Source organism: Podarcis bocagei (assembly GCF_964188305.1).
Source record: "Podarcis bocagei genome assembly, chromosome: 14".
Taxonomy (NCBI): domain Eukaryota; kingdom Metazoa; phylum Chordata; class Lepidosauria; order Squamata; family Lacertidae; genus Podarcis; species Podarcis bocagei.
In genome coordinates this window covers 15,130,687-15,156,547 of record NC_138139.1, presented here as the reverse complement: position 1 = coordinate 15,156,547, position 25,861 = coordinate 15,130,687, and the positions used below count along the sequence as shown (strand labels likewise).

General features: G+C 46.3%; 1 protein-coding gene across 1 annotated transcript in view; it reads right to left on the bottom strand.

Moving 5' to 3' along the window:
* The window catches only part of GATM (glycine amidinotransferase), a 35,257-nt gene extending 18,899 nt beyond the window's left edge, over positions 1–16,358 (bottom strand). Inside the window, exons 1-2 of the mRNA XM_081170074.1 lie at positions 16,210–16,358; positions 3,923–4,147 (exon numbers count right to left, since the gene is read on the bottom strand). Coding sequence (XP_081026200.1) covers positions 3,923–4,147; positions 16,210–16,278 — 294 coding nt within the window. The 5' untranslated portion in view covers positions 16,279–16,358. The remainder of the gene's footprint in view (positions 1–3,922; positions 4,148–16,209) is intronic.
* Positions 16,359–25,861: the final 9,503 nt, after the last annotated feature.

Sequence of the window (25,861 nt, the reverse complement as noted above, 5' to 3'; positions counted from 1 at the left end):
AAGGTGACTATGGGGTAGTGTTGCTCATCTCGCTTTCAGGCTGAGGGATTTTCAGGCTGTGGCATTTGTCCACAGACAGCTTTCCGGGTCCTGTGGCCAGCAGGACTAAACCGCTTCTGGCACAACGGGACACTGTGATGGAAACCAAAGCGCATGGAAATGCTATTTACCTTCCTGCCACAACGGTACCTTTTTATCTACTTGCACTGGCGTGCTTTCAAACTGCTAGGTTGGTAGGAGCTGGGACAGAGCAACGGGGACTCACTCTGTCATGGGGATTCAAACCGCCGACCTTCCCATCAGCAAGCCCAAGAGGCTCAGTGGTTTAGACCAGAGTGCATATATATATACACACACAACAAACATCTACATGCTATTACTACCATTAATACTGATCATACTACAAATACCACTTGCCGTAACATTATGTGAAACATTTTGAATGTCCTCAAGTTCCTATAGAAATGCTATGATTATGATGGTGATGATTACTAATGCTACTTTCAAATGCATGCTCTGTTTGTTTTCATCATGTTCACAACAGATTTAAACCCTCAATCAGCTACATGCAATTAAAATGCATATTAGTTTCTCTATCATTGACATTTGTTCATATTTGATAAGCAATGCTGAGAACTGATTTTCCATTATCAGCCTATCAAATCAGCCTTACTAAAGAGAGCATTTTCCTCTGCTAAAACACATACAGCCATGCTAATCCCACCCACACGGAGGACTTTCCTTCTACCGAGTTTCCTAAAAGAGGTGCATGCTAATAAACGAAGGACTGAAGCATGACTAAAACTTCATTCTGAACAGGAAACGCTGTTGCACTTCTTGGATCCATGGATCCAAGAAAATATTTAGGGGCATCTGTTTCCATTTTAAATTGTGCCACCCTAGGGTTGCCAGACGGGACGCGGGTGGCGCTGCGGGTTAAACCACAGAGCCTAGGACTTGCCGATCAGAAGGTCGACGGTTCGAATCCCTGTGACAGGGTGAGCTCCTGTTGCTTGGTCCCTGCTCCTGCCAAGCTAGCAGTTTGTAAGCACATCAAAGTGCAAGTAGATAAATAGGTACCGCTCCGGCGGGAAGGTAAACGGCGTTTCTGTGCGCTGCTCTGGTTCGCCAGAAGTGACTTGGTCATGCTGGCCACATGAGCCGGAAGCTGTACACCAGCTCCCTCGGCCAATAAAGCGAGATGAGCGCCGCCACCCCAGAGTCGGCCACAACTGGACCTAATGGGCAGGGGTCCCTTTACCTTTACCTTTATTTTATTTTTTTATAAATGTTTTATTAAGTTTTCACAAATAAAAACACAAAGAAAATACAAAATCACAAAAAGCAATACAATACCAAAAATACAGACATTAAACACATCAAAAGAAAAAAAGAGGGGGGGGAAGCATGAAAAAAAGACATAGAAACAAGAATGTTATTTACATAACCCTCTTTCTTGACTCCCCCACATCTCCCTTTTCTGTGTTCCCTTTTACAAAATCTTATTCAGCAATATTTCACCTTCTCTCAACACTTATTTTAAGTTATACGTTTCAACTATTATGTCTCCAATTTTTCCCTTTGTTGTCATATATTCAAGCTTGACATAATGTTATTCAAATTTCACCTTTGTTCTTATAAACCAATTTTGCATACTCCTTCCTTTACCTTTACCTTTAGGGTTGCTAGACATCTGGGGAAACCTGGACGTGTCCTCCTTTTGGGTGCCAACACGCCCATCCTGGCAGATTTTTACATTTTAAAGGAAATGTCTGGGTTGGGGGGGGCATGTGTATGTTTGAGAGGGCCCTGTACCCCGGAAGCAGAAGCGCTGCAGTGGAGTGAGGCTGTCGCAGCAAAGATCAGGTCACAGCAAGGATTGGGCTTGGGCTGCTCTGCACGCCGCAGGCACTGCCAACCCGAGTTGGGAAAGAGGCATGGGGAAGTGGCAGCAAGGGCTCTGTGCACCTCTTTAACCATCTCAAGCTGGCAGCGTCTTCAAGATATGGCAAACCCTTTGCAACCTCCCCGAGAATTGACCTGTGAAGCAGCTCCGTCTCTTAGCGGTTTCTTGCTTCACTTGCTAAACTGCATCGCTTCCATGCGCCGACACAACTGTCAAGCCACTCAAATATTATCAGTGTATTTACTTCTCTACCTGCAGGCGATAGTGTTCTTTGCAGCCAGATTAATCTGGCAGCATGCAAATGTCAAACAAGATCTGGAAAATGAATGCTGGGCTGACAGCGCAGCTGAATGAATGTTGACTCTAAAGTAATTCTCATTGTGCTCAGTAATCCTTCCTCCTTAGCAAGCGTGTTTAGGGTTTGCTCTCTAAATAAACTGTGAAAGTAAGTGCAGAAGCAGGATACAATAAAATTAATATGGGCTTGTCAACCAGCAGCCCGAGTGCCGGATCTGATGGCCCCAAGTGTGTGTGTTTTATATAAAAAAAAAATCTGGCAAAGTTTTCACTGCACATCCCTGGTTTGATTCAAAAGCAGTTTTCCATGTTTCCTCCATGTGTCAGCCAGAGCTAATGGAAATTGCACTCCGAAATATCTGAAGGAAACCAGCTTGATGAAGGCTGCTCTTACTACTGCAGGCTACTGAGCACTTAGAAGAGATTTTGTGGGGTGAAATAAAGTTTCAGCCCCACACTTTTACAACTGCTGCATAGAGTAGGTAGCCTACCCCACCCCCGGCTCCACTACAAGAATACAGTGGTACCTCGGGTTAAGTACTTAATTCGTTCCGGAGGTCTGTTCTTAACCTGAAACTGTTCTTAACCTGAAGCACCACTTTAGCTAATGAGGCCTCCTGCTGTCGCCGCGCCGCCGGAGCACGATTTCTGTTCTCATCCTGAAGCAAAGTTCTTAACCTGAGGTACTATTTCTGGGTTAGCGGAGTGTGTAACCTGAAGCGTCTGTAACCTGAGGCATCTGTAACCCGAGGTACCACTGTCCAGAACTTGGCCACCCTTTACTTACAGGGTTATCCGGAGGTTTAGAGTATGTTGCCAACAATATGCTGATGACACAAATCTCTATTTCTCCTTTACATCTGCAGGCATGGCAGTGGAGGTGCTAGACGGGTGTGTTGCGTCGGAAATGGAAACAAGAGCCACAAACTGAAGCTCAATCCAGATAAGACGGAGACCCTGCGAGTGGCAGTTCCCCAGACTGGATGGCTGGGAGATTGCCAGCTCTTGATGGCGTTACACTCCCTCTGAAGGAGCGGGTATGCAGCTTGGGGTTACTTCTGAATCCCTTGCTGTCACTTGAGGCTCAGGTGGCGTCCGTGGCGCTGAGTACCTTCTATTAGCTTTGGTGCACCCCTACTGTATCTGCAAAGGGACAGCCTAACTGCTGTTGTTTATGCTTTGGTCACCTCTAGGTTAGATTACCGCAACGTGTTATACGTAGGGCTGCCTCTGAAGACTGTTCAGAAACTTCAGCTGGTGCAGACTTCGGCAGCCAAGCTGCTCACTGGGGCAAAATAGTTTTACAGTCCGCATTACACTGACTAAACCGACTGCCAATTAGTTTCCGGGCCCAATTCAAAGTGCTGGTTTTGACCTATAAAGCCTTAAACGACTCAGGACTCTATGAATGATACATAGGCTTCTACTCTAGATGCAGACTGTCTGTCTGAGCTTGCAATTCCCTCCTTGTAAGAGCTACGAAATTGGAAGCAAGCCATTTTTTTTCTTGCAATAACTTTTATTTACAAGTTGATTGGGGATAGCAGGCAGGCACCCAGACAGAAAGAAGCCCGCAAATGCTATTAGAAGTCTTCGGTACTCATAGCAAAACAGACATCGTAAAAGCCTGTTATTGCAAAACCTCTCCAGGGTTTGTAGAAGTGGGGAGATGCAAAAGGCATACATAAAGTCTTGCGACGTAAACAGCACATGGTTTACCTTGACCTCCACAGAGAAAGGAGGAACGCAGGCATTTTCGGCTCTCCCCACAATGACTTCCTCCAGCGGGTCCCATTCGTTGTATGAGCAAACAGGGCAATCCTCGGGAACAGGGTCAGGGGCCTTGTTATTTTCATCAGCAACAGCACAGGTCGCCTGGGAGGCTGCAGCCGCGTGGGTGCTCTGGAAAGTTCGCTGCACCCATCCTGTGAAGACGCGTCCAAGCTTTAATGAAAAAACAAAAAGTGGGGGGGAGGTCGTCACTTCATTAATTTAGATTATTTAAACATCATTCTGCTAAGCGAGGAGCCAAGGGGCTAGACCTCATGATCTTGACAGCGCGCACACACACACACACACATACACACCCACCCAAGAAGCTCCATCCTCACAGCGGCCAAGACAACGATTCTCTTCTAGGGAAGAAAGGTTCTCCATTTCATTTGCCTCGAGTATTTGAATGGCGAGATTCTTTATTATTATTATTATTAAAGATTTTCTTGTTTTACAGAAGTATGTGTAATGTCTCTCGTATTTTTTCCATGTAACATTTTTACAAATCAGTTTCATTTGTTGAGACATGGGGGGGGGGAGATGGGTGCGGGGGGGTGTCCGGTGGCGATGATGATGATAATAATAATAATAATAATAATAATAATAATAATAATAATAATAATAATAATAATAATTTATTTATACCCCGCCCATCTGGCTGGGTTTCCCCAGCCACTCTGGGCGACTTCCAACGAAACACTAAAGTACAATAATCTATTAAACATTAAAAGCTTAAGCTCTATTTTGCTTAATGCATGTAGGGTTTGGTGTCAGCGTTGCTCGTGCAGGCTCTCTGCTGTACATTTGTGTTTCTTTGGTGGTGAGAGAGGTTGGGGTTGGCCTAGGGTATAGTTGTTTGTTTGTTTGTGATTGGCTGTAGTGATCTTTGTTTTCGTGTGGGGAAAGATTCTTTTTTTAAAAAAGAAAGTAAATTTTAGCGCCTCGCCCACCTGCAAGCAGGTTCATGCATGATCTGTGCAAATGAACTCCTCGTGTGTGAGATTGCTTGCACCAGCAATGTGCAGAATCGTGATTTCTTTTCCCTGTGAGCAGGAACATTGCAAGTGCTCAAACATTCACCTGAACGCACAATGAGTAAAAGTGGGGGGTGGGGCATGCCTGCAAGCCCCCACCCCCCGCAATGTCTTTCAGCTGCTCTTCAGATCTACAATTAGCAAAGAAAGGGAAATGGTTCGAAGGGAGGTTTCAAAGCACGTTCAGTCAAAGACACTTTTTTAAAGCCTTCAGCCCTTCATGCTAGTTGCACAAAAATCGGAAGACTAATGCTGAACAGCGCAATTTATTTTCCTGTGCTTGAAGAGAACTCTCAAGCCTCAAAGCACAAAGACCCAGTTCAGGAAACCCAGCTTAGGAAAAAGGAACGAGCTCTAGCACTGCTGTCTTCTTGTGCTCATAAAAAGTCCCCAAGAAACTTGTATGTTTTTCTGAAAATGCAGTAAGTGAAATCAGGTGCAGGCACAAAAGTGTACACAAGTCCCGTCCCCAACACCCCAGACCAGAAGCATGGGACCCGATTTGGGTTTGCTCTGGGCCCCACAAACCCTCTCAGCAGCTCCACAGGAGGGGCTGTGTTGCATGCAAGATCCTGGGCAGCTGCGCAGGGTCTATTTGCAGAGGGAGAGTAAACGCAAAGCGCTCGAGGAAGGGGAGCAACTGTGCCGACTGCCCTATATCACCAGAAAACATTCGGTGGAGCGGGGCCAGCAGCTGGCGCTTCATGAATCGGACAGCAAGCAGTAAGAATTTCAGCACCGGGAGTGAGCAGTCGACAAAAGCTGCTACTGTAAACGTATCCAAGCCAGGAGATGACACAACACACCTCACCGGGCAGAGGGATCTTTACAAAAGATGGTCTGCTACAGAGCCACGGCTCTCCCATACTTCCAACATACGCTCCAACATTTCTCCGATGAAAATAGGGACGTCCTATGTCATTATTATTAATATTATTATTATACCTGTATACCGGTCCTATATACCTGAAGGAGCGTCTCCACCCCCATCATAGAATCATAGAGTTGGAAGAGACCACAAGGGCCATTGAGTCCAACCCCCTGCCAAGCAGGAAACACCATCAGAGCACTCCTGACATATGGTTGTCAAGCCTCTGCTTAAAGACCTCCAAAGAAGGAGACTCCACCACACTCCTTGGCAGCAAATTCCACTGTTGAACAGCTCTTACTGTCAGGAAGTTCTTCCTAATGTTTAGGTGGAATCTTCTTTCTTGTAGTTTGGATCCATTGCTCCGTGTCCGCTTCTCTGGAGCAGCAGAAAACAACTTTTCTCCCTCCTCTATATGACATCCTTTTATATATTTGAACATGGCTATCATATCACCCCTTAACCTCCTCTTCTCCAGGCTAAACATGCCCAGCTCCCTTAGCCGTTCCTCATAAGGCATCGTTTCCAGGCCTTTGACCATTTTGGTTGCCCTCCTCTGGACACAGAATCACAGAATCACAGAACTGAAGAGTTGGAAGGGACCACGAGGGTCATCGAGTTCAACTCCCTGCAAAGCAGGAATCTTTTGCCCAACGTGGGGCTTAAACCCACAACCCTGAGATTTAAGAATCTCATGCTCTACCAACTGCGCTATCCCAGTCTTGTACATCCATACCATACACCCAAAGAGCTCTTGTGCCACTCTAACAGTCATGGCTTCCTCCAAAGAATCCTGGGAACTGGAGTTTGTTGTGGATGCTGAGAGCTGTTAGGAATTATGATTCCCAGCATCCTCAACAAACTGCAGTTCCCAGGATTCCCCGGGTGAAGCCATGTGTGTTCAAGTGGCACAAGAGTGCTTTAAATGCACGCTCTTCATGTGACCCAAGTCAACTCTCTATCCATTGCATCACACTACAGCACATAGACTACCGAAATCAGGTTTGGCACCAACACCTGGCAACCTCGGGCAAATGCCCAGGCCGATTCCAAGCACTCACACCTTCCCTAGCTTCTCAAGCTCTAAGCCACCATGTGAATTTCCTTGCCTAACATTCTCTCTCAAGGCATTGTGGGAAACATAAATGGCTCTCCTTTGGTCCCAGTGCCAGGCAAGCTCACCAATGCAGGAAGAGCCCATTCAAATCTAGAGCTGGTCCTACAAAGGTTGATTAAAGCAGAGCTCATCTGACCAACTTGGATTGTGCAGGTGTGATACATTCTCTGCTGAAGGATGGCAATGAGTTAACTAATCAACATAACTTTTTCTTCCTTCTCTCTCTCTCTCTTTAACTCTGCAGAATAATCAGTTTGGAAAGTTAAGTCCTGCAAGGTGAAAGAGAGAAATCGTGCCATCCTATTTTTCGCCTTCTTCTTCTTCTGAGGCATCCCTATTTTCCCTTCACAAATATTAATTTGAAACTGTGAAAAAATAATGCTAGGTGGCAGAACCCAAGGAGGAAATTATCTGTCGCTCCTATTCAGAGCTATACATTTCATGCCAAATTGAAACCCGAGGTTCATTTGAGCTGTTTTTGACGCTTCTCTGTGGCAGAAATGAAAAGAACCGGCCTCGCTGGAGGGTGGGTCTGTGACACTTAAGCGTGTCTCACAGCTACTGCGCTCGTCCCAGATGTTCACATTGTCACAGCTGCTACCCATAGTGAGGTGGAGGGGAGGGGAGCCACACACTTCTAGGCAAATAACACAAAAGACATCTCACTTTCCTCCATGCTCAGATGGGATTGCTTGTGACTCTTATTGAGCGGAAGCTACGCAGAGAAGTGTTAGCAGACTTGTGTTATCTTACATTTCTCCTACAATATGATCCTTAAATTATAGAATTGCTGGCTTCCCATCCATTTCTGGGGCCAATTCAAAGTGCTGGTATTTACCATGAAAGTAGGGATTAGCAATTAAGGGTTCCAGTTTGTCAGTGTCCTTCTTGAACTGTGGTGCCCAGAACTGAACACAGTACTCCAGGTGATGTCTGACCAGAGCAGAATACAGTGGCACTATTACTTCCCTTGATCTAGATGCTATACTCCTATTGATGCAGCCCAGAATTGCATTGGCTTTTTTAGCTGCCGTGTCATACTGTTGGCTCATGTCAAGTTTGTGGTCAACCAAGACTCCTAGATCCTTTTCACATGTACTGCTCTCAAGCCAGGTGTCACCCATCTTGTATTTGTGCCTCTCATTTTTTTTGCCCAAGTGCAATACTTTACATTTCTCCCTGTTAAAATTTATCTTGTTTGTTTTTGCCCAGTTCTCTAATCTGTCAAGGTCATTTTGAAGTGTGATCCTGTCCTCTGGGGTGTTAGCCACCCCTCCCAGTTTGGTGTCATCTGCAAATTTGATCAGGATGCCCTTGAGTCCATCATCCAAGTCGTTGATAAAGATGTTGAATAAGACTGGGCCCAAGACAGAACCCTGTGGCACCCCACTAGTCACTCAGTGTCCATCCTTCAGCCCGGACACTGAGATCCAGCGCCAAGGGCCTTCTGGCAATTCCCTCATTGCGAGAAGTAAGGCTACAGGGAACAAGGCAGAGGGCCTTCTCGGTAGTGGCGCCTGCCCTGTGGAACGCCCTCCCAGCAGATGTCAAGGCAATAAACAACTATTTTACTTTTAAAAGACTGAAGGCAGCCCTCTTTAGGGAAGTTTTTAATGTCTAATGCTGTATTGTTTTTAATATTCAGTTGGAAGCTGCCAAGAGTGGCTGGGGAAACCCAGCCAGATGGGCGGGGTATAAATAAATTATTATTATTATTATTATTATTATTATTATTATTATTATTATTATTATTATTATTATTATTTTACTCTTTTTACCCCACCCATTTGACTGGGCTGCCCCAGCCACTCTGGGCAGCTTACAACATATATAAAAACACAACTAAACATTTTAAAACTTCCCTATACAGGGCTGCCTTCAGATGGCTATGGAGTTGGATAACTCATTTCTCTGATGAAAATAGGGATGTCCTAAGGAAAAGTGGGACATTCCGGGATCAAATTAGAAACTGGGATGGCTTCTGTAAATCTGGGACTATCCCTGGATATTTGGGACTGTCCCTGGAAAAGAGGGACACCTGGATAATAAGAATAAGAATAAGAATAATTTATTTATACCCCACCCATTTGGCTGGGTTTCCCCAGCCACTCTGGAGGGTCTGTTCCAATTAACATGAGACAAGCAGGAAATTGTCTGGCACAATCCCCCCTGATGTTTATGTAGTGATGCTTGACTGGTCTGGAACTCCCTTCACTGCCTGAGGATTGCAGCCACGGCTGTCTTGCACTGCTCTTCATCCAGGCTGCTTCACCTTGTCTCAAGGGGTGGAGAAACTCTTGCAGCCCATGGGCCAAGTTCCATTCTGGGCAACCTTCTGGGTACCACATGTCAGCAGTGGAAGGAGGCAACAGTCATCAGAAAAAAAACATAAATAATACCTTTTGTACGAGGCTGGTTTCTAGACACGCTCATGCATCCCTCTGGTCACAGCTCAAGGACTCATTCCAGCCAGGCAAAATCACTCAAGCAGGGTGCAAAGTTTGAAATTCACCAGGCACGTTTTGCACCTGGTTTTTGGCCACTTGCAACCAAGTGAAAATGCCCTGGGGGGGCAGAATGCTGCCTAATGCATGGGTAGGCAAACTAAGGCCTGGGGGCCGGATCCAGCCCAATTGCCTTCTAAATTCGGCCCTTGGACAGTCCAGGAATCAGTGTGTTTTTACATGAGTAGAATGTGTCCTTTTATTTAAAATATATCAATGTATTTACAGTATTTAAAATGTATCTCTGGGTTATTTGTGGGGCCTGCCTGGTGTTTTTACATGAGTAGAATGTGTCCTTTTATTTAAAATATATCAATGTATTTACAGTATTTAAAATGTATCTCTGGGTTATTTGTGGGGCCTGCCTGGTGTTTTTACATGAGTAGAATGTGTGATCTTATTTAAAATGAATCTCTGGGTTATTTGTGGGGCATAGGAATTCGTTCATATTTTTTTTCAAAATATAGTCCGCCCCCCCCCCCCACAAGGTCTGAGGGACAGTGGACCAGCTGCCCGCTGAAAAAGTCTGCTGACCCCTGGCCTAATGTCTCCACCATCTGGAGGTATGTCCCTGGAGATCTCAAAAATAAATAAATAAATAAATAAATAAATAAATAATTTATACCCCACCCATCTGGCTGGGTTTCCCCAGCCACTCTGGGCGGCTTCCAACAAAAGATTAAAAATACATTAAAACATCAGTCATTAAAAACTTCCCTTGACTGTCTTCACACACATCAGCAACACATCCTGCAGAATTTTCTACCCATTATATTTCATCTGCACAATCAGAATGAATTTCAGGAACCAAAAAGTCACATTTAAAAATATGACTTTCGAAACATCTGGCCCAGAAATGGCAGCTAGGCATTCCGTTTTGGCAACACTGACCCTGGTTTAAGGAGCCATTTGGTGCCTAGCTTATATATCTGAGTTTCTAACACTGCCTGCGGAGAGTGGGGTGCAGCTGGGAAGGGCCAGATAGGAGGCCTGGAGGGCCACATTGCAGGGGCTTATCTTCCTACCCAGAATGTAGAATATAAGGGAAAGAGGACTGGCTCCAGTTCTCCAGTGCCATGTGTACACAGTGGAAGGCACTTTTCTGTAGCTGGGGCATCTACCTCCATGCAAGGCACAACATATAGGGATATACGCTTGGCTTGCTCCCCTCCCCCCCCAAAAAAAAACTGCTCTGGCATAACAGGATCAGGCTTAAGGGCAATTTCTCCCTGCTCTGCAAAGCTGAGCATTCCAAGCCACTTAAAAGAAGCTGGTTGCAGTTGTTCCACACCAGCTGTTGGGAAAGGCTAGACAGCGATGCTGCGGATGAGCAAATATGCCCTATCCTGTTGCAGACTGTTAATGATCAACATTCCCCGACCCAATATGGGAGGGGTATGCATGACTGCTGGCTCAGCAAAAGAGAGGGAACGGCAGGAGGGAAATAACCCTTCCCTATGTGAGGCGTGGGACGCGGGTGGCGCTATGGGTTAAACTGCAAAGCCTAGGACTTGCCGATCAGAAGGTCGGCGGTTCGAATCCCCGCGACGGGGTGAGCTCCCGTTGCTTGGTCCCTGCTCCTGCCAACCTAGCAGTTTGAAAACACGTCACAGTAGATAAATAGGTACCACTCCGGCGTGAGGGTAAACGGCGTTTCCATGTGCTGCTCTGGTTCGCCAGAAGCGGCTTAGTCATGTTGGCTACATGACCCGGAAGCTGTACGCTGGCTCCCTCGGCCAATAAAGGGAGATGAGCGCCGCAACCCCAGAGACAGCCACGACTGGAACTAATGGTCAGGGGTCCCTTTACCCTTTACCTTTATGTGAGATGTGCTGGCAGATGCAAAGGGGAGCCACACAATTGAAAGTGTTGCCTCCCCCCCTCCCCCGCCCAAGACAGATCAGATCTAGGCTCTAACACAAGAAGACATCAGCAGCATCTACAATAAAAAGGAAAAGGGTAAAGGGACCCCTGACCGTTAGGTCCAGTCGTGGACGACTCTGGGGTAGCGACGCTCATCTCGCTTTATTGGCCGAGGGAGCGGGCATACAACTTCCAGGTCATGTGGCCAGATGTGGCCAATATGTTAGCTGTAATTGTACTTTTAGGAACATACAAACTCTTCTAGATCATACCAACATCCTCTCTGGTCTTGCATTCTGCAGCCAGCCAGACGTTAGGAGGGATGCGGTTGGCTCTGTGGTCTAAACCACTGAACCTCTTGGGCTTGCCGATCAGAAGGTTGGAGGTTCGAATCCCCGTGATAGGGTGAGCTCCCGTTGCTCTGTCCCAGCTCCTGCCAACCTAGCAGTTCGAAAGCACGCCAGTGCAAGTAGATAAATAGGTACCACTGCTGCGGGAAGGTAAATGGTGTTTCCATGCGCGCTGGTTTCTGTCAAGGTGTTCCGTTGCACCAGAAGTGGTTTAGTCCTGCTGGCCACATGACAAGGAAAGCTGTCTGTGGACAAAGGCTGGCTCCCTCAGCCTGAAAGCAAGATGAGCGCCGCAACCCCAGAGTCGCCTTTGACTGGGCTTTTTAGGAGGGGCTGCAGCCCAGTGCAAGTAGCATCTCCCTTGCATGCAGAAGATTCCAGGTTCATTCCTGAGCATCTCCAGGTGGGGCTGGGAGACAAGCCAGTTTGGAATGCCGGAAGGCTGTTGCTAGTTAAGAATGGACCTCCAGAACAAATTAAGTTCTTAACCCAAGCTACCACTGTATAAGGCAGCTCAGTACAGTGGTACCTCAGGTTACATACACTTCAGGTTACAGATGCTTCAGGTTACAGACTCTGCTAACCCAGAAATAGTACCTCAGGTTAAGAACTTTGCTTCAGGATGAGAACAGAAATCCTGCTCCGGCGGCGGGGTGGCAGCAGGCCCCATTAGCTAAAGTGGTGCTTCAGGTTAAGAACAGTTTCAGGTTAAGAACGGACCTCCAGAACGAATTAAGTACTTAACCCGAGGTACCGCTGTATAAGGCAGCAGGACAGGAGCGCAACAGCAGCCTCCCTAAATGTATGTTCCAGCAAGTGGTATTCAGATGCCTATCGCCTCTGTTTACCGCAGGAAATACATAGCCAACTTCACAACTAGCAGACATGGACAGTCTGGGGCAGGAGAGGAAGGAATCTCTTACAGCTGTCAACACAACTGCTGTGTGTCAATCTGAGAAGAATGGCACACCTTGAACGTTGACACCTCCCTGGTAAGACAAGGCGTGTTGGAGGCTAACTTCTTACCTGATAGTCCACAATGCTAAAGTGCACATTCCAGGACTTGAATTTAAGTCCTGTTGACAAGGCGGAACCTTCTTTCAGTTAACTTGCTCACAACGGATTACAGTGGTACCTTGGTTCTCGAACTTAATCCGTTCTGGGAGTCCGTTTGACTCCGGAAACCGTTCGAAAACCAAGGCGCGGCTTCCAATTGGCTGCAGGAGCTTCCTGCACTCAATCGGAAGCCGCGTTGTACGTTGGGCTTCCAAAAAACGTTGGGCTTCCAAAAAACGTTCGCAAACTGGAACACTTACTTCCGGGTTTGTGGTGTTCAGGAGCTGAGTTGTTTGACAACTAAGCCGTTCAGGAACCGAAGGTACCACTGTACACACAAAAGCGCAGAAGGAGACAGTTGAGCGTGTTCACATCACGTACCTACTGGGCATTCTTAGTCAAATCGGACTTACAAAATAACACCCATCATTGCTTTGCTTATTTGAAAAGATCCATACCTGCCTTTCCACTAACTGTGCCCAAAGCAGCTTTACCAAGATGGCCACCTGCCATGTATGTTCTAGTTGAGATTCCTGCTCTGCAGGGGGTTGGACTAGATGACATTTGGGGTCGCTTCCAGCGAGGCTTCCACAGAGCCTAGGATTTGCTAATCAGAAGGTCGGCGGTTCAAATCCCCACGACGGGGTGAGCTCCTGTTGCTCAGTCCTTGCTCCTGCCAACCTAGCAATTTGAAAGCACGTCAAAGTGCAAGTAGATAAATAGGTACTGCTCCAGCAGGAAGGTAAACGGTGTTTCCGTGCGCTGCTCTGGTTCACCAGAAGCGGCTTAGTCATGCTGGCCACATGACCCGGATGCTGTACGCCGGCTCCCTCGGCCAATAAAGCGAGATGAGCGCCACAACCCCAGAGTCGGTCACAACTGGACCTAATAGTCAGGGGTCCCTTTACCTTTACCAGCTCTACAATTCTATGATTCTACATGACAAGACAAGGGCCTAGGAAGCAACAGAGGAACACAGGAAGCTGTCAGGCCATTGGGTCCACCTGGCTCAACATTGTCTATGTTGATTGGCGGTAGCCAATTGAGGGTTTCAAACAAGATTCTCTCCCAGCTCTACCTGGAGATACTAGGAGGTGAACATGTGTGCAAAGCAGATTCTGTACCACTGAGTTGCAGCCAGGAGGAAAGCAACCTTTACTGTATATTATATATATTCATGGTGGCTTCCCAACCTTTCCCTCTCCATTTCAGCACCCTCTGTGTCACACCCACCATTTCACAGCTCCATTTGATAGTTTAATCCTCCTTCCTTCATATTTCAATCAAGACAGACCCCATCACCACCACCGCTGAATTAAAGGTTTGCTTTCTAGGGTCCAACAACACACGTACTTCATTAGCAAATTACTGTTTAGCAATGCAGGTTTTGCCACGAGGAAGCGGTATGGAAAGGGGTTGATCAGACACGGATTTAGGGGAGCGCAAGCAGTTCGATTGCACGAGGCATGGGGACTTGGGGGGCACCGCAACTATGATGTAGAATGGGGGGGCACTGAATTTTGCCGCTGAAGTTTAAGACCCCAGGGTCCGCTGCTGGGTTGATAATACCGGGATTATGTTGCTTTGGTTAAGGATATGCAAGATGATTGTTTGCAGTAATTGTGTGATAAACCTAGCAATCCAGAGAAAGGTAAGTTTTCTCCCCAATTTATCAGTACAGTGGTACCTCAGCTTACATACGCTTCAGGTTACACACTCCACTAACCCAGAAATAGTGCTTCAGGTTAAGAACTTTGCTTCAGGATAAGAACAGAAATCGGGCTCCAGCAGCGCGGCAGCAGCAGGAGGCCCCATTAGCTAAAGTGGTGCTTCAGGTTAAGCACAGTTTCAGGTTAAGAACGGACCTCCGGAACGAATTAAGTACTTAACCCGAGGTACCACTGTACACATTTTCCCCTCTCACCTCCTGCATGCATGGGAATGGGAATGCTCTTGCCACAAATTTGTGTATTTGGATACAGCACATGGTCACACTTTCATACTGGAATCATCCATCCATCCATCCAACCAACCAACCACAAAAAGTATTAATTCCTCAGATGCAGCCAGGAAGCATATATCTAAGCCTGTATGAGGACCACCCCTTTCCACCACTTTGACCATTTTTAAAGCTTACAGTCCCTGACATTGTGAAATGGTACATATATGCACACAAAGGGTATGCATTATTTTGTAAAAGTAGCATACATGATGCTGTTCAGCTGGTACCGAACCCCATGCCCAATCAGCTGCTTTAAAACACACCTGCAGCCCCTCTGTCTCTCTCACCTGCCCTGCATATGCAATCCGGACATATACACAACTCCACAGAATATGAAGCTCCGACTCTTGCAATTATGATTATTGCAAGGATTGCAGTGCGAGCAGAGACTGGCTTGGTTAAGGTTAGTGCAATGTGATCATCAGCTCAAGAAGAAGAAATTAGGCAATCTTCACAAGCTGTTTTTTTCTTTTATGCACACATCAGGTTAAAAAAAAAATATTTTATACCCTACAAAGGGCCAGAGATGAGTAAATTAATAGCTGGAAGCAATTTGGACAATGGGACGGGGGAGGGGAAGAGTTTCAAGTGAATTTGGATTTGCTTCCCAAACTTGTAAGCAATATTTTAATTTAAACCATTCACACACATCCCCAAATTATGGAATGTTGGAGAAGCTGAGTTATGGAAATAGTTCTATAAAAATGGAAGCATTGCCTTGGGTTTTTTAAAGGCATTTAAACCCGAAAGTTAAATATATGGTCTTGAAAATTCATACTCAGCAAGGGTAGCTCTCCAATGCAAATTTCAAAAGCAAGAATGTGCTTGCGTTGGAAATTCCAAACATTCAGTCCTGACTTTTTGCCAGATTCCACTTTTCTCTCAAGACACGCACACTCCTTCCAGTCCCTAGAAAGAAGAATTAAGAGAAGCTGTTAATCATAGCCCGGCCCCTTTCCGAAAAGGAGAAGATAAGAGCGTCTCCAAGCCTCAGCAAAGTCACGCTCATACTCCGTAAGTCCTGCTCTGATGAGCAAGCAGCGTCCAGCGGCGAGAGGAATGCACTCTGCACATGCACAGATTCACTTTCCCCCCAATCATGTCCTTCTTCCTTCCAAATTAAGTTCTGGTTTAAAATACTGTTTAGGGGGCTTGCCTTGCCTAGAAAGTAGTCGAATGTTAATTTATTAACACCGTCCCAAGTGAGAGAAACATTTCATTGCAAATTCTAGCACGTTTTCATGGCGCAAAGTGAGACGGGGTTGTTTTTAAAGAAAAAATATTTTAAAAATATACTTTTGTTAAAGTTGCACCCATATAAATAGAGCGCATGGCCTCGATCCTTGGAGAACTGTTCTTTCCCTTGCCCAGAGCGAGCCATCCGAGCGCCCAGGTCATTCTGGGTTTAAGATCGCGCGCACCGGGGGCTCCGCACCTACCCTGGACCCGATGTAATGCACGGCTTCGGCTCCCCGGCTCCCTCCTCGCAAGCACCGGACGCGCAGCATCTCTCTCTCTCCGCGGCTCTGGCGACAGGAATGATCCCTCTCTCGTCCCCTCCGGGGAACACACAGCACGCCTAACCTAAACAGCGAAAAGCGAGAGGCAGTGGGGCGGCTGCGACCCTTTATAGCAGCTGCCGCCTCGCGATTGGCTGGCCCAAAGCGATGGGGCGGAGGGAGGCGGTGGGCGAGAGCCCCAAATTAGCAAGCGGCGTCCGGCCAAGGCGCCTCCGTTGCCTTTTATAGCCTCCAGGGGCGCCTCTCTGGCAGGGATGAATGGGGAAGAGGGTTAAAGACGACCATTCAGATCCGCCCCTCACTCTTTTCTAAGAAAGCCACGGGGGTGTGGGGTACGGGGAGATCTCTTGTTTTCCGTGGCTGGATCTGTTGCGCCGTGCAGCAAAAGGAAGTGGTAGAGCACCCCCCCCCCACTCGCCCCCCCCCCACCCCCGGACTGCACCACTTCAGACTCCACATGGAGGATGCAATTCTCTGGAATGTTTCCCCACTTAAAAATGGATGAGGGAGCCTGCTGGCCTGTGCCCGGGAATATAAGCCCCTTTAATAGGATGTGTAGCCAGTGCTAGCCCTGCAAAAACTAGACCCGTTGGAGTTAAGAGACATGGCAGCCTTAGCATTGTTAATTTCAGTGGGTCTGTTCTAAATAGGGTTAGCATTGGATAAAGCCGGTCATGGTACTTTAAAAGGTAAAGGGACCCCTGGCCATTAGGTCCAGTCGTGACCGACTCTGGGGTTGCGGCGCTCATCTCCCTTTATTGGCAGAGGGAGCCGGTGTACAGCTTCCGGGTCATGTGGCCAGCATGACTAAGCCGCTTCTGGCAAACCAGAGCAGCACATGGAAACGCCGTTTACCTTCCCGCCAGAGCGGAACCTATTTATCTACTTGCACTTTGACGTGCTTTCAAACTGCTAGGTTGGCAGGAGCAGGGACTGAACAATGGGATTTGAACCACCGACCTTCTGATCGGCAAGTCCTAGGCTCTGTGGTTTAACCCACAGAGCCACCCTCGTCCCTTTATCATGGTACTTAGTTCTGAGTAAACATTCATAGGTCACATTCACACAATAAAGTGCTGTGGTACCAATAACAGAAGCCAACGTTGACACCTGACCTAGGCTGCATCTGCACTATACAGTGGTACCTGTAGTTGTGGACGCAATCTGTTTCGGGGTACCGTTTGCACTCCAAAAAGCCCGCAACTAGAGTGGCACTTCTGCGAAAGCGCGGAGCGTGGTATAGTGCTTCTGCGCATGTGCGAAGCAAGCAGAATGTTTCTGCACATGCACGAAGCACGCGGTGAAACCCGGAATTATACACTGGTGTGATAAATGTACAGAAGAGTTTGGATTTGATATCCCGCCCTTCACTCCCCTTCAGGAGTCTCAAAGCGGCTAACATTCTCCTTTCCCTTCCTCCCCCACAACAAACACTCTGTGAGGTGAGTGGGGCTGAGAGACTTCAGAGAAGTGTGACTGGCCCAAGGTCACCCAGCAGCTGCATGTGGAGGAGCGGAGACGCGAACCCGGTTCCCCAGATTACGAGACTACTGCTCTTAACCACTACACCACACTGGCTCTCCACACTCTCCACTACACCACACTGGAAGTTCTGGGTTTGCCATGTTTGCAAGCCGAAAAGACGCAACATGAACCTAACGCAACATGAGGTATGACTGTACGTTTATCACACCAGTTTAAACAGTCATGGCTTCCCCCAAAGAATTTTGGGAACTGTTGTTTGGTTAAGATAGCTGAGAGTTGTTAGGGGACCACTATTCTCCTCCCAGAACTACATTTCCCAAAGTTTCCTGTGAAGAAGGATTGGTTGCTATTTTGTGTCCTAGGCAAGGCTCCTTGCACCCACCCCTCCTCACCCCCCAAAAAATGCGAACTTCCCTTTTGAAAAGCAACATACTTGAAGAGAAAAAAAGAAAAGCAAAAAAACTTGAAATTGCTACATTTATTTTAAACTGCAAGAATGTGAAACACAACAATATTTGATGATCTTTCTCAAATACAAAAGAAAATGTTTTACCGCACAAATCATTTTGAATACTCTTGTCTATTGTGATGTTAAAATTCAAGTCTCTTAAAAGTTTCAATTTCAGGCACATCAAAACCTTCTCCTTTTCAAATGTTCAAATTTTGTCAGCAATTTCTGGTCATGTGCCAGCATGACTAAGCCACTTCTGGCGAACCAGAGCAGCGCACGGAAACGCCATTTACCTTCCTGCCGGAGCGGTACCTATTTATCTACTTGCACTTTGACATGCTTCCGAACTGCTAGGTTGGCAGGAGCAGTGACTGAGCAACGGGAGCTCACCCCGGCGCAGGGATTCGAACCGCCAACTTTCTGATCGGCAAGTCCTAGGCTCTGTGGTTTAACCCACAGTGCCACCTGCGTCCCCTAAGTACACTGGTACCTCGGGTTAAAAACTTAATTTGTTCCGGAGGTCCGTTCTTAACCTGAAACTGTTCTTAACCTGAAGCACCACTTTAGCTAATGGGGCCTCCTGCTGCTGCCGCGCCACCGCTGCTTGATTTCTGTTCTCATCCTGAAGCAAAGTTCTTAACCCAATGTCCTATTTCTGGGTTAGCAGAGTCTGTAACCTGAAGCATATGTAACCCGAGGTACCACTGTATATAGTCTGTGGGTGCTTCTGAGTTCCAAGTAGCCTCAATGTCCAAAAGTGCTTCTTCATCAACTGCAGCTGGTATAACAGCTATGACTGTTCTCGGACCAGGAAAGTTTGCCCTCAGTAGCTCAGGCATGGGTGACTTCAAGACTGGATTACTGCAATGCACTCTATATGGGACCTCCCTTGAGCTCTAAGAGAGAAAAGGCGGCTGGCTGAAGTTCACCTCTCAATCTTCATGGCTCAGAAGGAATTTCAGCCAGGTCTCCCAAGTTCTCTCACACCCTATTCTTTGCGTCCCACTGTCCCTCTGATTGCTCTGCCTCCAGGAAAGAAAGAAAAGGCATTAATAAAATAAATGAGCGTTCTGTCCATCACAGGGTTTATGTTTATTTTACATACCCAATTAAAGCAAGAGCCTCCATGGGTGAAAACACACTTGTGATATTTATGCCTTGTACAGAAATGCATATTTAAGTCAAGTCTAAATTAATTCCCCCCCCAGTGGAATATTATGGCCCCAATTCAATGGTGCACTCAGACATCTGCTAAGACTGGGTTAATGGAATTCAGTTGAGAGAATCCTCTGCTTTTTATTACTGAAACTGGCATCAGTTGAAAAGAAAATTTAAATAAAGGATTTGGACCATTAAGATTCCTAAAAATTCTAGGCCATTAAACTCAGATAGCCCCAACTTAGGTAATTAATTATTGGCTCAAGGTTAACTCTAAAGGTCCCCCTCTATGACATCTGCTGGTTTTGAAACTTTGGTTCACCTCTAAGCAACTTGACAGATCAGCTGTTTTTGAAACTTTGGTTCACCTCTAAATGACTTGACTAATTAGGAAAACTCTGAGTCTGCATATGTCTAGGGGCTGTGTGCATTTGCACCAAGAAAAGCTGAACTCTACAAGTCATATGAAGCATGGACTTGCTTACTTGTCATCACATAGTTTATATTTTACTGCATTACTTCATTTCAAAAAAATATGTATAATTTTCATCATTTATTCTGACTTTGCAAGTCATGGCAAGGGGCAAACAGGTTTGCAGTGCCAGCAGAATCACCGTGCTAAATAACACATTTAAATTCAAGCAATTCTGTACTCTAGTGCAACTGTCCTGAGTATACGGCTAGGGACAAGGAATAAACTCAGTTTGGTTTGCATCTTAATGGGAACCACCTAATTCATATGTGTTTACCCAATACATGAAGGGATACACAATTTTCTTTTGAAATTTGCACTTCTCTGTTTCTCCAGCCAACAATGGGTACAAAAATGCATACATTGGATGAAAACGTGCAGAAAGATATAGACATTGCAGAAAAATATATACACTGAAGTAACTTTCAAATATCGTTATTAGGAGAAATTGCTTGCAGAAATGTGTTTATTACTCAAAACGAATTTAATAATGTGCACGTTAGGAGAAATTCGCATAAAATGCTGGTGAATTTTCACAAGAAGCTTTTTAAAAAATCACATATTTCTACAGAAATGTGGAAAACTGAGTTTAAGAGTGGAAGAATGAGAGATGGAAATTGGTAGGGTCATCCATCCCTACCTGCAGACCCTGAAGAGTTGTAAGCATGATCTAATATCATTTCCCCTGTCAGAGCTGAGCTATAGACAAGCTGTCCCAGATGACCCTGGACATGGGGACCAGGTGTCAGGGACTGTGCTGAGGAGGGGTGCTCTGAGGAGGAATGGTGGGAGCCTCCCCCTCCCCCTGCTCTTGATCAGGATCCTGAAACTTCCCAGGAGCAGGAGGACAGTATAGATTTGGAATAGTGGTTTGCAGAGGGACATAGTTCAGAAGGCAGAAGCTGGGAAATACTGGATGGGGAACAGCTACCCTCTTTCCCCGAAAATAAGACAGTGTCTTATATTAATTTTTGCTCCCAAAGATGCGCTAGGTCTTATTTTCGGGGGATGTCTTACTTTCGGGAAAACAGGGTATTCCGGGGAGGCCTTATGTTTGGGGGAGGCCTTATTATCGGGGAGGTCTTATTTGGGGGGGGATGCCTCATATTACAGCGAGAGGCAAAACTGGAAGTAAGTCTTATTTTCGGGGGATGTAGGAGAAGAAGCACCAGGAGGGAGAGAGTTAACAGATTCACTGTCAAGATTCCCAAAAATCAAGAAGAGCTGGTAAGGTGGCAGCAGAGAAAGCACAGTGGTTACGAGATGAGGTTACAAGATGCGGTAGTGATGGGGGTGACTAGCGAGGAAGTGGGTGGAACCGTTAATTGGGAGCACCGCCATTCCTAGAAAATGGATTCTTTGTTCTCTTGCTGTTATCATTGAAGTTTCTAACTGATTAAGAAGACTCCTTTCCTTTTGTTCTGCTTATCTACTGCCACAGGCGGAGGAAGCCAATTTCCTGAAGCCTGACACCAGGAGATAAGAGTTCAAAGCCAAGGAACAAGCCAGGAGTGAGACCTGAGGAATCAGAGCCAAGGGTTAAGCAGGAATCAATGGTCAGCACCAAGGACCAATCCAGAATTCAGGACTAATGAGCAAACAAAAAATTGGGACCATGTGGTCAGACACAAACATAACCAGAGCATGCCCCAGAGCTCAATAAGATCCTGTTGTTCAGTCAAAGCTAGACACAGACAAGGAGTCCATTTAAAGTCCTTTTCTGTCCAGGAGGATCAGAACTATCTAGATCAAGGGAAGTAATAGTGCCACTGTATTCTGCTCTGGTCAGACCTCACCTGGAGTACTGTGTCCAGTTCTGGGCACCACAGTTCAAGAAGGACACTGACAAACGGGAACGTGTACAGAGGAGGGCAACCAAAATGGTCAAAGGCCTGGAAACGATGCCTTATGAGGAACGGCTAAGGGAGCTGGGCATGTTTAGCCTGGAGAAGAGGAGGTTAAGGGGTGATATGATAGCCATGTTCAAATATATAAAAGGATGTCATATAGAGGAGGGAGAAAGGTTGTTTTCTGCTGCTCCAGAGAAGCGGACACGGAGCAATGGATCCAAACTACAAGAAAGAAGATTCCACCTAAACATTAGGAAGAACTTCCTGACAGTAAGAGCTGTTCGACAGTGGAATTTGCTGCCAAGGAGTGTGGTGGAGTCTCCTTCTTTGGAGGTCTTTAAGCAGAGGCTTGACAACCATATGTCAGGAGTGCTCTGATGGTGTTTCCTGCTTGGCAGGGGGTTGGACTCGATGGCCCTTGTGGTCTCTTCCAACTCTATGATTCTATGATTCTAATTGTCAGCCTGAGCAGATGAGCTGTTCTAGGACCTGAGGACGCTTAACTGCCTTGGCCAGTTCCCCCTAAGCTGGTGCCCTCCAAACCTTTGCTGGTTGGGTCTGATGGGAGATGTGGCCCAAACATTTAGAGAGCACCAGGTTTGGGGAAGACTAAGCAGATGCGTCAATTTGCAGATCATCAAGTGAGGTAGCAGCAGTGCCCGCCCAAGGCCTTTTGGCGCTGGAGGCAAGATCTGCCACTGATGCTTGTCACCCCCAATCCAGATCCACACCTCAGTGGGGTGGGAGGAGCGTGCCACCTGAGCTGGGTTGTCTCCTTGGTGCGCCAGTCATGCGAGGGCAGCAAGAGAGCTGCAGGGCTGCAGGGCAGACCACATGGAACACCTTTCTAGCCACTTTCCACCCCTCAGAATTTGCTGCCTGAGGCAGCTGCCTCACTCTGCTTCATGGTGGAACCAGCACTGGGTAGCAGCACAGAAAATCTGTGTTAAGTTGTGGGAGAACATATCAGACGACACAGCGATTCTTCAAACAGCTCTTGTTTATTCACAGGCCAGAACAGAACTGAACTGAAGGGTTCAGCCAGCCTGCTTATATAGAGCTCCACTACAATGCAACAGAAACCACTTTCTGTAACTATCCAATCACTGAACGTCACTTTCAATCCCTTATTTGCATATGTGGACCTGAGTGAAAACTATCTACAGTATCCCCCTGCTGGCCCAGAGTGAGAACTTCAGTACAGAACAATCTGAATGACCCCTCAGTTTGAGTCCTGATGAACCCACACTTTCAGAACAGCAGCAATCTGGGTACAGAAAGTCACACTTTGATTCAGAAATTGTATGAGAAATTGAACACGTGGCAACCAAATTGTAAGAAAATGTGGAAGTCTCTGAAGCATAAAAGTGACCCACAGGTTAGCAAAATTTTAAGAGCTGGTGGTACAGAAAATTGTTATGGGCCAATTGGCTGCGGCTATAAAGGTCTGTATAGTTAAAGCTATGGTTTTCCCAGTAGTGATGTATGGAAGTGAGAGCTGGACCATAAAGAAGGCTGATCGCTGAAGAATGGATGCTTTTCAATTATGGTGCTGGAGGAGACTCTTGAGAGTCCCATGGACTGCAAGAAGATCAAACCTATCCATTCTGAAGGAAATCAGCCCTGAGTGCTCACTGGAAGGACAGATCCTGAAGCTGAGGCTCCAATACTTTGGCCACCATATGAGAAGAGAAGACTCCCTGGAAAAGACCCTGATGTTGGGAAAGATGGAGTGCACAAGGAGAAGGGGACGACGGAGGATGAGATGGTTGGACAGTGTTCTCGAAGCTACCAGCATGAATTTGACCAAACTGTGGGAAGCAGTGGAAGACAGGAGTGCCTGGCGTGCTCTGGTCCATGGGGTCACGAAGAGCTGGACACGACTAAACAACAACAACAACAGAGTGGTACCTCGGTTTTTTAGCTTCTCAGAAACCGAACGTTCCATTTTTGAACACACATTGGAAGTCGAAAGTCTTCCACTCCATTTCTTTTTTTCAATCTTCTCCATTGACTTTGCTGACCACCCTTTCCACCTTGCTTGTCGAATGTTTTGGAAGTCAAACGGTCTTCCGGAACGGATTTTGTTTGACAACCAAGTTGCCACTGTATTTTCTTTTTTAGAAAAAAACAGATAATCAGTATTTTATCTCTCACTATTTAAATTTATTTTTTTTTTTTAAATATTTTTATTGGGTTTTCACATTTTATATAAACACAAACAACACACCAAAACAAACATAAAAAAAAACAACAAACATGGATAGTTCCCGAAAATCTTATTTTCTAACCCTAGTCTTTGACTTCCCCCCACCCCCTCCCCTGCATCCCTATTCCCAAACTTATGTCAGCAAGTTGGCATTTCTTCCATCTTAATGTTAGTCCTTTTATAAAAAACAAAAATAAATTTTCCCTAAGTTGGACCCCAATTCTCTTCCCTCGATTTCTCATTTTTTCTTACATAATTTTCTTAATACTAAACCCCCTGGTCTTGAGTGTTGTTTAAATTTGATACTTCCCTCCCTCCCCTCCCCGCTTTGCGTCCTTTCCCAAGACATGTCCAAATTAACAGTTTTTAGCCTGGATTCCGGATATCCGAGGCTCTCAATTCTCTTTTAGTCCCTCTCCGCCGGTTTTGTTGGTAGTCCTTTTTGTCTATCATCGAGTCTCGAAAGATTTCCTTAACAATCAATCCAATCAGTCCATAGTCTCTTCCCATATTTAAAGGCAACTGCTGAGGAATTTCCACGAGGCCTAAGTCTTGCTGATAGTCAAAATCAAAGTCTATGTGGAGGCCCCAATTGTACTTCTTTATTTCGAGCTCCTGAATTCCATAAAGTCCCAGGGCCTCCACTTTCATCTTCTGTATCTTTCGTAGGCTTAAAGTGGATTTAATCCAATAGTCTCCTTGCTTATGTTCTCCAGATGCCGGCTTCTGGTTAGTACTTTCCCAGATAACTTGTTCTCTTTCTTGTTTTGTCTTCTCCTCTTCTTTGTTTATTGTTTCAAATTCAGCTGTGGGTTCTTTCTCACTCAGGCCCTCATTACTTTCAGCAGAACTACTTGTTTCCAAATCCAAGGTCGTCAATTGTTTACTCATAGCTGTAGTCTGCTCCTGTAGGGTTCCCACCAGTGAGAACATTCTTTCGATTTCTCTCAGTATCTTTCCACCCACAGCCATTGTAATTCCACAGAATTCCCCCTAGAGGGAATCTGGTTACTGAGTAACCTTTTCTCCAACAATCCTCTGTCCTATTATTGTTTCTTTGTTTCTCAAAATTTTAGTTCAATTGTAACTCCTTTTAATCCGGAGAGGTCTTAAACAGCAATTTTTTTCACTATTAATAGTCCATTTGACAGCTTTTGACAGCTGTCAAATTCTGCTCCTCTATACAGGCTCCAAATCAGGTCGCTCCCGGGCCCGGGAGGGAGGGTTGTTTACCACAAAACAAAGACTCTTCCAACACTCCACTCTCCTGCTCAAATTTACCTTTCTAAATCTTGGAAGTTACTGACTTTTTAAGACTCACCCTTTACAGGGTAGGCACTCCAGCTTAGTTCTTATTTCTTTGCTCTGGATCGTCTGCAAGGGGGGGTGTGGGGACTTCCTTTTAGCACACCCCCCGGTCGTCTCAAATTCAAAAGGTAAAAGTTTTAAAGTTCAGTTCCAAATTACTCACGGGTTCTTTTTTCAGTCCGAATTTCAAGGAAGGAAGTCAGCGCTCTCCGGTTATGGCTCGCGGCTTCGCTCAGCGGCGGTAGCGGTCGACTCTCAGTGCCACGCCGTCCCCTGTATCCCCTCCGTAGCCTTTAAAAAGGCTCATTGCGAATCAGGGGGGGCGCTTAAGGCACCCGCCGAGTCTTCAGTCCGCAGGCTTCCGCGCCTGCGGTTTTTAAGGGTCCCCGTGTCGCCGGCACGGCAAAGACCCATCCACCGCTGAGCCGATTCCCTCCGGAGCTCGGAGGGAATCCGCCATTTCCCGATCGCGCCAACCCGGAAGTCCTCACTATTTAAATTTAGACTTGACCGGCTGCAATTTACTCACACGTAAAAAAATCAATCCTCGTTGTTGTTTTTCCTTTTCCTTTTTTGCAGCTGCTGCAGGAACTGTAAAAATCCCCATGCCAAGTATTGAGTCCTCATTTCCAATAATA